The sequence below is a fragment of the Dasypus novemcinctus genome, chromosome 13 (genome assembly GCF_030445035.2).
Source record: "Dasypus novemcinctus isolate mDasNov1 chromosome 13, mDasNov1.1.hap2, whole genome shotgun sequence".
Lineage (NCBI taxonomy): Eukaryota > Metazoa > Chordata > Mammalia > Cingulata > Dasypodidae > Dasypus > Dasypus novemcinctus.
The window spans coordinates 109,705,105-109,720,646 of record NC_080685.1 but is presented as its reverse complement, the minus strand read 5'-3'; the positions used below and the strand labels follow the sequence as shown (position 1 = coordinate 109,720,646).

Genomic DNA, 15,542 nt, shown 5'->3' with positions numbered 1-15,542 from the left:
AAGAGAACAGTATGTACTTTTTTTGCGTCTGGCTTCTCTTGATCAGAATGTTTTTTTAGATTTGTCTGTGTTATTCCGTATATGAGTAAATTGTTCCTTATTGTTGAGTGGCATTCCATTGTATACATTCACTTGTTGATGGACATTTGGCTATTATGAATAGTGCTGCTATGAACAGTGTTTGTGTACACGTATGTTTTCATTTCTCTTGGTTAGTTACCTAGGAGTGGAAAGGTTAGGTAAGGTAAGTATATATGTTTAACTTTTTAAGAAACTGCCCAGTTTTTCTAAGTGACTACCATTCCTACCAGCTAAGTATGAAGGGTCACGTTCTCCACATCTTCCACAACACTTGCTTTTGTCAGCCTTAGCCTCCTTAGCTGCCTTCTGGTGCAGGTGTAGTGGTATGTCATTGTGGTTTTAATTTACATTTCTTTGACGACTATTGATGCTGATCAAACGTGCCTATTGGACCTTCCTGTATTTTCTTACATGAAGTGTTTGTTGCTCAAATATTTTGTCTTTTTTTTGGAAGTATGATTTAAAAGGTTCTTTTATATATATATAAAACTCAGATACAAGGCCTTTGTCAAATATATGAAAGTGTGAATATTTTATCCCTGTCTGTGACTTGCCTTTTTGTTAACAGTGGCCTTTCAAGGGGCAGAAATTTCTAGTTTTGATGAAATCCATTTTGTCTGTTTTTTCCTTTTGTAGTTACTGCTTTTTTTCCTAAGAAATCTTTGCCTGTTTCGAGATAATGAAGATTCTCTCCCATATTTTTTCTTAGAAGTATTATAATTTTTATGGTAGGTTTTTGATAGATTTCTAACTAATTTTTTTGTGTGGTATGAGGTAAGAGTCAAAGCTCATTGATTTCCATATGGTCGTTCTAGCATCATTTATTGAAAAGACTTTCCTTTCCTCATTCAGTTACATTGGTAACTCTGTTGAAAGTCAGTTGACTATATATATGGACTCTCTTGTGGTTAGTGACCAGTACTGCATGTCTTGATTGCTATAGCTTGATTACTGTAGTAAGCCTTGGAATAATCATACCATGGAAGCCATGGACATTTATCCTTTTTCAAAATTGTTTTTGGCTTTTCTAGGTCCTTTGAATTTTTATATATATATATATATATATATATATATGTATACACATATATGTATATACATCTTTTCTATCTGGTTGCATCATTGTCTTCTTGGTGTGTTGCACCGCGTGGGTCTGGGACGCCTTTTTTCCTGTTTTTACCAGGAGGTCCTGGGGATCGAACCCGGGTCCTCCATATGGTAAATGGGAGCACAATTGCTTGAGCCACAACCGCTTCCCTCCATAAATATTTTTAAATCAGCATTCTTATTGCAACAAAAAGAAGACTGCTGGGATTTTTAAAATATATGGGTTAATCTTAAGAGACTTCTTAATAATGAGATTTCCAAACGGAACATGGTTTATCTCCATTTATTTGGTTCTATTATTTTTAAAAAATTTTTTGTAGTTTTTAGTGTATTTATTTTGTTAAATTTATCCCTCAGTGTTTTACGTCTTTGGTTGTTATTGTATATATTTTTTTAAAATTCACTTTTTAATCATACAATTAATTTTTCTTGTGTCATGAGAAAAATTGACCTTGCATTCTATGAATTTGCTATTACTCATAAGGACTTTTTTGTAGATTCCTATGAATTTTTACAGTTGTGTAAGACGTGAACTGACAGTTTTGCTTCTTTTCCAATCAGTCTCCCTTTTATTTATTTTTCTTTACCTACTATATTGATTAGGACCTGCAAGACAATGTTGAACAAAAATGGTGAGAGTGGGCGTCCTTGCCTTTGTTCCTAGTCTTAGGGAAAAGCCTTCATTCTTTCATTATTAAGAAAGATGTGAGCTGTAGGGTCTTCAGAAATGCCTTTTCTTGGATTGAAGAAATTCTATTTTATTCCTTGATTACTGAGATACTTTTATCATCTATAAAATGATCCATGAGTTTTGTCAGATGCATTTTCTGCTTATATTGATTGATTTTCAATTGTTCAATGTTATGATTTAGACTTTCTGTATCCTTACTTATTTTAATGTATTTAATCAATTTTATCAATTATCGAGGAAGGGGTGTTAAAATCTCAAAGGATAATTGTGGGTTTGTCCTTTCAGTTTAGTCAGTTTTTACATCATGTGTTCCGAAGTTCTATTATTAAGTATATATTCACACTTATTTTATCTTTGTAATGACAGAGTTTTTTTTTTTTAATCCTTGCGAAATATTTCCCTTTATCCCTGGTAATACATCTTTTCTTGAAAGTCTCTTTTTTTCGGATATTAATATGGCCACTCCAGCATTTTATGCTTACTTTTTGCATAGTATGTATTTTTCCATTCTTTTACATTCAGCCTGTTTGAATATTATATTATATTTAAAGTGGGTTTCTTATACAAAACATATTGTTGGGTCTAGCTTTTTAATCCAGTCTGACAATCTCTGCCTTTTAATTGGGTGTTTTTAGTCCATTTTCATTAAATACAGTCTGCTAAATACGGTTGGTTTAGGCCTGCCCTCTTGCTACTTGTTTGCTATTTATCCCTTCTATTTTTTGTTCTTCTTGTCCTCATTTTCTACACTTTTGAGTTAATTGAATGTATTTTGGGATTACATTTTAATCTCTCTTGGCTTTTTAGCTATACCTCTTTGCATTATTTTCTAGTGGTTGTTTGACTATTATAAAATGCACCTTTAAATGATCACAATCTACTTAATGTTGTACATCCTTACATAAAATAAAGCAACAGTAAGCTTTATATACCACCCTTTCCTTTATTTTACAATAATCATATATTTTATGTGTATATCATAAACCCAATAGTAGTGTGATATTTCCTATTTATAGAAATGTCTTTTAAATAATTTTTTAAAAGAATAAATATAGGTGTACTCATTTATTTTTACTTGCATCTTTGCAATTTTGATGCCTTCATTCTTTCTTCTAAGTTGGTGTTTCTACCTGATTTCATTTTCTTCCAGTCTGCAGAACATCCTATAGTATTTCTTGTACTGCAGGTTTGCTTGCAATGATTTTATGGAAATCTTTATTTTGCCTTCAATATTTGAAAGATTATTTTCGCTAGATATAGAATTCTGTGTTGACTTTTTTCTGTAAGCACTATGATATGCCATTGTCTTTGCCATGATTCATGTCTTAATTCCTGCTATTCAAGATGTTCTCTTATGTTTAGATTTTAGGTTGATTCTGTTGAGCCTAGGTTTTCCTTGTATTTATCATACTTAGGATTTGCTGAGCTTTTTGGATTTTTAAATTGATGGTTTTCAGCAAATCTGGGAAATTTTTGGCCATTCTTAACATACTTATAGGTTTGTCTCTCCCCGTTCTCCTTTAGAAGCTCAAAGTACAAATATTTTAGACTTGATATCTCAAGTCACTTACCCTCAATTTTATTCCTGTTTATCAGATTGGGTAATTTTTATTGATGTATCTTCAAGTTAACTGATCCTTCTGCTCTTTCCAATCTGTTGTTATACCTAGCCATTCACTTTTCATTTTAGTTTTTGAATTTCTCTTTGCTTATTGTGATAGTTTGTTTTTTTGCAGAGATTCTCCAAGTCTTAATTTCACTATAAATATATTTCCTTTTAAAATCTTGAACATTTTTATAGTAGCTACTATAAAGTTTTTTTTTTAAGATTTATTTATTTTTTATTTAATTCTCTCCCCTTTCTCCCCCAACCCCCCCTTTTGTCTGCTCTCTGTGTCCATTTGCTGTGGGTTCTTCTGTAACCACTTCTGTCCTTATCAGCAGCACCGGGAATCTGTGTTTCTTTTTTTGTTGCATCATCTTGTTGTGTCAGCTCTCCGTGTGTGCGGTGCCATTCTTGGGCAGGCTGCACTTTCTTTTGCGCTGGGCGGCTCTCCTTACGGGGTGCACTCCTTGTGCGTGGGGCTCCCCTACACGGGGGACACGCCTGTGCGGCTTGGCACTCCTTGCGCGCAACAGCTCCACACAGGTCAAGGAGGCCGGGTGTTTGAACTGCAGATCTCCCATGTGGTAGGCGGACGCCCTACCTATTGGGCCAAGTCTGCTTCCCGTACTGTAAAGTTCTTGTTTGCTAATTTCAACATCTGGGTCATCTCAGGCTTGGATTCTATTGACACTGCTTTCCATAGACTCACATTTTATCATTTCTTAATATGCTTACTAATTTTTTATTCCATTCTGGACATTGTCAATATTTTGTTGCAGGGACTCTGGATCTAGTTGTGCTTCTCTAGATCCAGTTGTGCTTCTCTTTTAATTCTGATTGGCAGTTAATTTGACTTTAGTCAGACTCTAAACTCTTGACTCTCTCATAGACGTGTGCAGATGTTGAAATACCCACTTGTTTCTTTCAACTGGGTTTTCGCTGGGTTGCCTGAATTGTCCTCTCTCCATGCATAGTTCAGTACCAGCTACGGATTTGGGTAGTGTTTTAAATACAGATTTTTAGAGTTCATGTACCCTCAGTTACTCTTTCTGGGATGTATGCCCTTACTTTACTGCTGCTCTGCCAGCTCCAGTCTCTGTCCTCTGATATTTTAGGCAAAGAGCCAGAAGAAGCAAATCTAATCAGATATCTTTTCTTCTTTTCATGGTTAACTTTTCTCCAGCTTCTCTTTTACTCTCTTGGGCCTTCAAAAAGTTTTTGTTGTTGTTTTTTGCTTGTTACATTTTAATACTTTTATCTGAAGGTTTAGTCCAGCCACCCTACTCAGGAATTACCAGATACTGGAAGCCCCATTTATATTTAAAGTAGTTACACTGGGTCACTGTTATGCTGTTAGTTTTCTACTTGTCCTATTTATTGTTTTTTTCTTTCCTACTTTCTTTTGGGGTTAATTGAATGTTTTTAGTATTTCATTTTTAATACTCAATATTGACTTTATTAGAGAAGTTATAGGTTTACAGAAAATCATGCACAATATAGAGTTCCCATATACCATCCTAGTATTGACACCGTGTGTTAGTGTGGTACCTTTTTTACAGTAGATGAAAGAACATTTTTATAATTATATTGTTAACTGTACCACATGATTACAGTTCATTGTTTGTGTTTATATAGTCCTATGGATTTTTTATTTTCCATTTTTATTCTAGTGACATACAACCTAAAATTTCCCCTTTTAAACACTTTGAAGTCTGCTTTTTCAGTGCTGTTCATTCTATTCGTAATGTTGTGCTGTCATCACCACCATCCATTACCAAAACTTTTTTATCATCCTAAGTAGAAACTCTGTACAATTCAAGCATCAGCTTCCCTTTCCATACCCCATACCCCCTGGTAACCTAATTCTAGTTTCTGACTCTGTGAATTTGCTTATTCTAATCATTTCTTATCAGCGAGATCACACAATTGTGGTCTTTCTGTGTCTGACTTATTTCAATATGTTGTCTTCAAGGTTCATGTTGTAATGTCTATCAGAACTACATTTGTCTTGATAGCTGTATAATATTACATTGTATTTGTATACCACATTTTGTTTATCTATTCATAGATGATTGACACAAGGGTTGCTTCCATCTTTTGGCAGTTGTGAACAATGCTGCCATGAACAATGGTGTGCAAATAATAGTTGAGTCCTACTTTAAATTCTTTTGGGTTTATACCTAGGAGTGAAATTGCTGGGCCCTGTGGTAATTCTATTTTTAATTTTATGAGGAATGGCCAAACTGTATTCTCTGCAGTGACTGCACGATACCATATTCTCAGTAGCATTGAGTAATTATTCCTATTTCTCTCCATCCTTTCCAACATTTGTAATTTTTCATTTTTTATTAATAGCCATTTGTGATGGTTAGGCTCTTGTGTCAACTCAGCCAGGTGATTGTGCCCAGTTGTTTGGTCAAGCCAGCACTGGTCTAACTGTAATACAAGGGCATTTATGACCTTAGTCACCATTGACTTTACCGCAGTGGTAAATCATAGATAGCTGGTTATGATGACATCAGTCAGGGAGATTTCCATCAGCAATGAGTGACGCTTAACCCAATCACTTGAATTCCTTAAAAGGGGAAGTGATTCCAGTATTGAGAGAATTTCCTAGCTTGTCTTTGGACAGCCAGCATCTCCCAGAACTTGCCCAGAATCTTCTTTGGACTTTCACCAGGGCTCCTGGTTGCAGCCTGCCTGTGGAACCTGGACTTGTGCATCCCCATGACTGTGTGAGACTCTTACTATTGACAGATATCCTCTGTAGATTCTGTTTCCCTAGAGAACCCTGACTAATACACCATTGGTGGGTATGAAATGGTAATTACTTGTGGTTTTGAGTTGCATTTCCCTAATGGCTGCTCTGTTGATCATCTTCAATGGACTGCCATGCTGCTGCCTCCCTCCAGCTGCCATCATGATCATCTCCTGGGACCTCATCAGCAAAGGACATGTTCTCCAACATTTACAATGTCTGGGAGGCCACAGAGGGCTGTGCCTGCAGGTGGAGGGGAAGATGGTCAGTGGGACAGATGATCTCATTGATGCTGTGCTCATTGGTCGAAATGCCTCTGCTAAAGACCCAGAGGATGAGAGTCCCAAAAGCACAGTCGTCCCTGGTGTTGAAAGTCTTTTTTTGAGTTTAAATGCTTTTTTATTTTTAGACAGCCTACATGCAATGTTTTTTCTTAAACAATGCCTTCACACCAGATAAAACAAGATAAAAATAAATAATGAGTTCGAGATGGCATCAGTTCATCTGTCTAAATTACTTGGTATGGTGTGGGTGAAAAGCAGTGGCCAGTTATGATGACAGGTGATAGATCCAAAGCAATTTCCAAATTTGTTAACATTTCTCTATTTCTAAACCATCCTTGAAATCATATATGGGATCACAACATCCTCATGGTAGTCTAGGAGAGCAACCATATCATCTGGATTCATGTTTTAACCAATAAAGAGCTAGTAGTTGTTAAAATTAGCAAGGATGTGCTTGATTTGTTCTGCAGTCGCTGTGAAAAAATTTTACTTTTTGGTCTCTGTTCTTCAAGTTTGCCTTTAATGGATGTCATTAATCTTTGATGTACTTCTTATGGGCTTCTTTTGTGAAGCTGGTTTCCTGCAAGTGATAGTTCATAACAATTTGTGTATCTTCTTTGGAGAAATTTCTATTCAAGTCTTTTGCCCTTTTGTTTAAAAGATTTATTTTATTTATTTCTCCCCTCCCTTCATTGTTTGTGCTTGCTGACTACTGTCTGTGTCTTTTCATTGTGTGCTCAGCTTCTATTTTTTTTAGGAGGCACCAGGAACTGAACCTGGGACCTCCTATGTGGGAGGGAGGCACCCAATTGCTTGAGCCACCTCTGCTCCTTGCTTGTTACGTCGCTCATTGTGTTTCCTTGTTGAATCATCTTGTTGCATCATCTTGTTGCTCCACCTTGCTGTGCCAGCTCATGCCAGATTGTTGTCTTGCTCATCTTCTTTAGGAGGCACTGGAAAATGAAACCAGGACCTCCCATGTGGTAGGTGGGTGCCCAGCTGCTTGAGCCACATCTGCTTCCCTTGCCCATTTGGTAATTGGGCTGTTTGTCTTTTTGTTGTTGAGTTGCAGATTTCTTTATATATTCTGGATATTAAATCCTTATCGGATATGTGGTTTTCAAATATTTTTTCCCATTCAGTAAGTTGTTTTACTTTCATGATAAAGTCCTTTGGTGCCCAAAAGTTTTTAATTTTGATGAGATCCCATTTATCTATTTTATTTTTTGTTGCTTGTGGTTTGGGTATAAAATCTAAGAAGCCATTGCCTAATACAAGATCCTGAAGCTGCTTCCCTATGTTTTCTTCTAAAAGTTTTATAATTCTGATTCTTGTATTTAGATCGTTGATCCATTTTGAATTAATTTTGTGTATGGTATGAGGAAGGGGTTCATTTTCACTCTTTTACATATGGATATCCTGTTTCTCCAGCACCATTTGTTGAAGAGACTATTTTTCCTAGTTTAATGACTTTGCCCTCTTGTCAAAAATCAATTGGCCCTAAATATGAGAGTTACTTTCTGAATTCTCAGTTTGATTTCATTCATTTATATGTCTGTCCTGGTGCCAGTACCATACTGTTTTGTTTACTGTGGCTTTGTAATATGCTTCAAGATCAGGAAGTGAGAGTCCTCCAACTTTGTTCTTTTTTTTCAAGATAGATTTGACTATTTAGAGTCCCTTTCACTTCCACATAACTTTGATGATTGACTTTTCCATTTAGGAAAGAAGGCTGTTAGAATTTTGACTGGGATTGTGTTAAATCTGTACATCGCTTTGGGTAGAGTTGTCATCTTAGCAATATTTAGTTTTCGAATCCTTGAACACAGCATGTCTTTCCATTTATTTAGGTCTTTGATTTCTTTTAGCATGCTTTGTAGTTTTCTATGTACAGATCCTTTAAATCAGTGGTTGGGTTTATTCCTAGATATTTGATTCTTTTAATTGCTAATATAAATGGATTTTTTTTCATTTCTTTTTCAGATTGTTTATTACTAGTATATAGAAACACTACTGAATTTTGGGTGTTAATCTTGTACTTTCCCACTTTGCTAAATTCACTTATTAGCTCTGGTAGCTTGGTTGTGGAATTTTCAAAATTTTATGCATATAGGATCACGTATAAACAGGGAACGTTTTATTTCTTCCATTCCAATTTGATTCTGTTTTATTTCTTTCTCTTGCCTAGTTGTTCTGACTAGAACTTCCCGGATAATGTTGAATAACAGTGGTGACTGTGGCATTCTTGTCTTGTTTTGATCTTAGAGGGAAAGCTTTCAGTCTTTTACCATTGGGTATGATGTTAGCTGTGGTTTTTTTGTATATGCTCTTTATCTTACTGAGGAAGTTTCCTTCTCTTTCTGGTGTTCTAAGAAAGAGTGCTGGATTTTGTCAAATGCCTTTTCTGCATCAATAGAAATGATCATGTTTTTTTTCCCCTTTTATTATATTAATGTGATATATTAATTAATTTTCTTACATTGACCCACCCTTGCATACGTGTGATAAATCCAACTTGATTAGAGTGTTCTTTTAATGTGCTGTTGGATTTAGCTTGCTAGTATATTTTTATCTGTATTTATATATAGATAAAATTGTAGCTATACAATAGGGTTACAATTGGGTTCACCGTGAACACTAATGTATTTGAAAGAACTTTTAAAACAGGTTGTATTAGTGAGCCAAGGGGTGCTGATGCAAAGTACCAGAACTCTGTTGGCTTTTATAAAGGGTATTTATTTGAGGTAAAAGCTTACAGTTACCAGGCCGTAAAGAGTCCAACTCAAGGTACCGTAAGAGGTCCTTTCTCATCCAAAGTCTGCTGCCATGTGTTGGAGCAAGGTGGCAGGTGACGTCTGCGAGGGCTGAGCCTTCCTCTTCCTCGTAAAGCCCCATGGGTCCAGCTTCTTGGGATCTTAGCTGTAGGCTGGAGGGCTCATTCCTTTCCGGGCTCAGGGGCTCTGTTCTCTTCACAGGGTCAGTTGTAAGCTGTCCGGTGAATGGTACCACCTGTGTTCCCTCGTGTCCTCTGCCGTGTCTGTGGAGCTGTCTCTCTTCCTCTCTGTTCTGTGTATCTCCTGTGTTCTTGATTAAGTGTCTGTTTATATTAGCCCCCCAAGTAGGCAGGGACTCAACCCTGCACCCCCCCATATACTAATGACTTGGTGGAATCAAAGCCCTAATCTTGATTGAATCAAGTAAACATAAGGCCTTTGAATTTAACACAGTCCATAGGTATCACGCCCAGAGAAAGACCAGTTTACAAACCTAATTGATATCTCTTTTTGGAATTTATAAACACTATCAAACTGCCACAAAGTTATAGAAAATAACTGTGTTAATATACTCATTTATGTTTAAGAGAACATGGATTTAGAGAATTTTGCTTTTACTTTTGAAAACTGTACTTTTGAAATTTAGAACTCAGTAGATGGGATAAATAGCAGACTAGATATAGCAGAAGAGAGGACTAATGAATTTTATAGAAAATATCAGGCTAAGGTATCAGAGAACAAAAGGAAGTAGTGTGCAGAAAAGATTATATAAGGGACTTGGTGATAAAGTCTGACATATTTGTAATTGTAGTGCTAAAGGGAGAGGACAGAGAGAGGATGTTATATTTCAGTAAAAAAGTTTTTAAAAATTGAAGTGAATTGAGCCTTATACAGAATTCCATAAACCATGGGACAAATGTGACTTTCATAGGAAATGAGTGTTAATACTACTGTTTTCTATCGACATACTGATAATTGATTGAGCTTTTAGAAACGTTAAGTGGAGAAATTAACAAAATTTACATTTTTCTTTGTGGGAAATTATGTTCTTGTAAGATCAAAGTACTCCAGCAAGCAATTCATTTCTAATAGTAAATGTGTTGAAATGAGAAATAGAAATTTACTTTAAATCCTGCATTTGTGTATTTCCTTAAAAAATAGTTCTGTTTTTTTTAAAAAAAAACTTTTGCCTTTTTTCTTTTTAAAGATTTATTTTTTATTTCTCTACCCCACCCCCCTGCCAGTTGTCCGCCGCTCTCTGTGTCCATTTGCTGTGTGCTCTTCTGTGACCGCTTCTATCCTTATCAGCGGCACCGGGAATCTGTGTTTCTTTTTGTTGAGTCATCTTGTTGAGTCAGCTCTCCATGTGTGCGGCACCTTTCCTGGGCAGGCTGCACTTTCCTTCGCACTGGGCGGCTCTCCTTATGGGGTGCACTCCTTGCGCATGGGGCTCCCCTATGTGGGGGACACACCCCTGCGTGGCAGAGCACTCCTTGCGCACATCAGCACTGTGCGTGGGCCAGCTCCACACATGTCAGGGAGGCCGGGGGTTTGAACTGCGGATCTCCCATGTGGTAGGCAGATGCCCTAACCACTGGGCCAAGTCTGCTTCCCCCTTTCTTCTTATTGTGTAAAAATATTTACTCACATAGCCATAATGTACTGTGTTCCTAAACAGTCTTCCAAAATAGTTACCCTTGTCTTCTCTTGGTTTTCTTGTTTTACATAAATATTCTCTAGCCTCTTCTGATCTGTAAATATTAAATATTTTCTGTGATGTTTTTTATTTTTCTCCTCGGTCCTGACTTCTGAAAATAAATGATTTGAGTTTTTAAGTGTGGTACTCAGTAGAAAAATAAGTGGAGATGAAAATTAAAAGTCATCATTGGAGCGGATGTGGCTCAAGCAGTTGAGCACCTGCCTTCCACATGGGAGGTCCCGGGTTTGGTTTCTGGTGTCTCCTAAAAAAACAAGAACAACCAACTTGCAAAACATAAAAAACCAACTCAGAGGAGCCAATGTGGCTCAGTGGTTGAGCGCTGCTTCCCACATGTGAGGTCCCTGGTTCAATCCCTGGTCCCCAGTACCTCAAAAAAAAAAAGTCACCATATACTTCTCCTAATTCTTTTGATTATCTTGATATTAGCAGAGGTTTTAATTCCTTTCACTATATCCAAATTGATATTGTATGAAAGCAAAATGTCTTTGAAAATCTTGGTTTATTTATTGAGGCATAATAGGCAATAAGAGCTTTCTTTGAAAGTAAGCTGAAATTTGAGAAATGCCTTTATTAGGGTGTGTAAAAATGACATTTTTCCTTCTAGATTTTGTATCAGATTGTACCGTCTCATAAACTGATGTTGGAATTTCATAGATTACTTAGAAAATCAGGTAAATAAGTTTGTTTTCTCTCTCTTTGTGCAGACAAGCTAAAGAGCTGGGAGTATAAATTATGACCTTGGGCCAAATCTGCTGTCTCCTACTTTTATAAATAAAGTTGTTTTCATTTCATCTAAGGCTGTTCTTGCACTCTGATGTGAGCACTGAGTAGTGTGGCACACTGTGTGGCACACAAAGCCTGAAATATTTACTAGCTGGCCCTTTGCAGGGAAGGTTTGCCAGGCCGTGTTATAAAATGTTAGACAGCAAAGGAGGCATGGCATCACCTGGTAGAATTCACCTCATGTTCCTTCCCCCTGGGCTTTAGCTCAGTACAGAGAAGGACGTATTTCTTCATAGAAGAAACTCAGCTTAATAAGCCTGATTGGTACTGGGCTGCCTCGGTCCCTCTCCTGATAGAAGAGAGTCTTATAGACAGAGCACAAATGGGCAGATATTTTAAATAATGTTCTCAGTCGTATGTAAGTAGAGGAGCATAACCCACGCTGGGCCTAACCTCCCCATCCTGGCCTCTTTGCGTGGCCTAAATTATTGAATTCCTCATAGGGGAGAGTGTGAGCAAATGCATTGCTTTACACTGTTCACTAGACCAGAAGGCTTAGGAATCGGTAATGCTTTATCACCTGTATGTATATATATATTTTTTGCTCTGTGTACCTCAGTGTCTTTTATAAACCTGAACTATTATGATCAATGCAGAAAAAGAAGAACACCATAAATTGGGGTTGGAAGTATTATTTGCAGTTTTAGATTTTGCTCGATGCAATAAGAATATAACTGCTTGGAAATATTTGGGAAAATATCTGAGACAGACCTTAATGGGGTAAGTAAAAATAATAATAATAGCTAACATTTATTGAACATTTTCTCTGTACTACACCCTAAGCAAAGACCTTCACATGAGACCTGTATTATGGGAGCAGTTTCACCCTAGTAGCATTGCTGTGGGACAGGCACCAGTCGTGTCTGAAACGTTAAGCAGCTTGCCCAGGTCACACAGATGGTAAACAGAAGTTCTGAGAATCCAGGAGTAAGACTTCAGAGTCTATATTCTTAATCATTGTTTTGTACTACACTGGTTATTTAATTAAATGGAAAATGGGGCATGGACATAAAAGAGAACAACAGAAAAGCATTTTTTAAAAAAATAAGTAAAAGTAGTAGTAGATATGTATATATTTAAAGATTGATTTCTTTCTCCCCCCCTCCCTCCATTGCTCTCTGTCTATTCACTGTGTGTTCTTCTGTGTCTGTTGTATTCTCATTAGGCAGCCCTGGGAACTGATCCTGGACCTTCCGGAGTGGGGGAGAGGCAATCATTCTCTTGTGCCACCTGAGCTCCCTGGTGCTGCATCTCTTATTGTCTCTCTTCTGTGTCTCTTTCTGTTGCATCATCTTCCTGTGCCAGGTCTCCGTGTCGGCCAGCACTCCTGTGCGGGGCAGCACTCCATGTGCGCCAGCTCTCCACCTGGGCCAGCTTGCCTTCACCAGGATGCCCTGCTTATCGAACCCTGGGCCTCCTGTATGGTAGACGGGAGCCCAATTGCTTGAGCCACACCCGCTTCCTACAGAAAAGGATTTGCTTCATGCTGTGTCATGTCATGACCAATACTCAGACTAAAGTGTTTGGAAACCTTTTCCTTGCCTTTCCACAGACTCTACTTAAGTTCAGATTGTTAAATATAGATCTGTCCCTGTCATGGATCTTCCCTTTGATATTTTTCTTTTTCAGAAATCATCTTGCCTGGGTTCAAGAAGAGTGGAACTCCAGGAAAAACTGGTGGCCAAGCTTTCACTTCAGCTATTTTTGGGCAAAAAGCGATTGGAAAGAATATGAAGCTTTGGCTTGTGAGAAAGCTTTGGTAGCTGGACTACTGTTAGGAAAAGGTACATGTTTTTGTTTCCTTTTAATCTATACGTAACTTTTGGATGAGTTTGAAATTACAAGTATGCCTGATCATTCATATTAAATCTTACCCAGAGATAGGAGGTGCTTGAGAAATAACAGCTGAATGAAAGAATCAGTCTTGAGTTAGGACCAGGTGGTGAGCCTGTAGGAATCCCCAGTGATCAGAAGCGGTGATTTCCTCTTGTTGATTGTCATTGGTTTTCATGCTCTAACTTGAGTGTTTTTAGGGGGCATAAAGGTATAGGAGACAGACTGTTTCCACAACAAATGACTGTTTGGTGTTCATGTATAGGAAGTTTACTGAGATCGTTTACTTTATTGGAAATAGAAAAAATATTCTTTATTGGACTTACTATTCTATCCTAGTTGTATATTTACTTATTTGTTCCTATAAGAAAATAGTATTTTCTCCCCTTAAAAAGGTTACATCCTATTAACTTATTGAAACTCCTCTTAAAGGAAGAGTTGATGTTTTCTTCGAAAATATTTTGGCTGATTAAACTCTTACCTGCTTTGTACCACTGAAATATGAAAAGTTAGTCAGTGCTGAAATGAAACTATCACAAAATACATCCAAAATGGAGAAAGTAAACCTCACAATGACCACTAGTAAGCAGTTGGTTGCTAGGAGACCTAAGGTGTGTGAAAAAGATTCTTCTTCAATTCAGTTTTAGATATGATTTGTATAATTCTGGAATTAGTATTTTCAATGAATGTTTCAGATTGTTACTAAGATTAATAAAATGTTTTTTTTTGTTAGAAAAGAGATGAATAAAGAAGAGTGTAATAATTTTATTTCTAAATACACTGATGAAAAGGAACAGAAATGCAATTAGGAATGTGATTTTTCTACTACTTAATGCAGTATGTTTGAGCCAAATTTGTAGACCGGGGCTCATTTTCCATTTCTGTCACTTAGTTTCCATGTAACTTTAGATCCAAGTAATTAATCTTCGTGAACCTTCTCTGTGAAATGTCCATTGTAATGCCTGTGTGGATTTACTTACAGGATTGTTGTAAACATCAAGTGGACGTCATGTCAAAGTGCTTTATAAGTTGTAAAGTACCATAGGAGTATCAGGCATCATTATGCTGAGAGTGGGTACACTTCTCTTTTGTCGAGGTGTTAGTGTGGGGGTTAAGCCAGTCTCTTGTGCTGAGCTGTGTTCTTCTTTTGATTCTTGCCGCTACACCATAGAATTCAGGTTCTTCTAGCTGAGGTGTGCTGTTGCTCCGAGCTTCCAGATGCGCTGCTTGTATAGTGGCGGCCCTGTCCTCCCTCGCGTACTGGTCTCCCTTTTCTCTGGAAGGCCTTTCCTTCCTTGACCTTAGGCTGCTTGGTTGATCTGGGACTCCAGCTCTCTGATAGGCTGAAGAAGAGAGAAGAGTTTGTAGTTCATTTGACATTTTCTCATTGTTAGAGTGGGAGTGAACTTTTTTCTAGCTTTCTACATTCTAGGTGGAAGTAGAAATCTCTGTGATCTGTGAGTTTTGCAGCACAAGTTATTGAAGTACAACCACAGAAGCCCTTTTTTCCCAGCTAATAAAATATTGGCAATTCTGGTTCCCAATTTTCAGGGATAATAAAATGGTTCCTCTAAGTACAGTATACATCCTGGAGTTTTCCAGACAGGGTGGATATATATATATATATATATGGTGAGACTATGATGAAATTAATTTTCATATGTGAGTCTCCTTATTAAATTTCCAAATTAAAAATAAACTCTTAAAATCCAGTTTATATTTTTCTTACTGAGATTTTTTTCATTTCTTTGAAATAGCTGATAAATGGTCCTCTTACTTAGTATTATAAGACTGGGCAGCAAAGGTAGCACTTTAACCATTTTCAGAGCTGCTTTCTAGACAACTCGATTGAACAGATAATATTTATCTCTTCCGAGCTTTTCTTCATGAGTTCTAATTATCTCACCA

At 37.1% G+C, this 15,542-nt stretch overlaps 1 protein-coding gene across 3 annotated transcripts in view; it reads left to right on the top strand.

Annotated features, from left to right (window-relative positions):
* The window catches only part of LOC131272947 (TATA box-binding protein-associated factor RNA polymerase I subunit A-like), a 49,225-nt gene that overhangs the window by 30,169 nt on the left and 3,514 nt on the right, over positions 1–15,542 (top strand). For all 3 annotated transcript variants that reach the window (XM_058275252.1, XM_058275251.1, XM_058275254.2), the window contains exons 8-10: positions 11,623–11,689; positions 12,398–12,521; positions 13,431–13,585. In XM_058275252.1, coding sequence (XP_058131235.1) covers positions 11,623–11,689; positions 12,398–12,521; positions 13,431–13,585 — 346 coding nt within the window. The remainder of the gene's footprint in view (positions 1–11,622; positions 11,690–12,397; positions 12,522–13,430; positions 13,586–15,542) is intronic.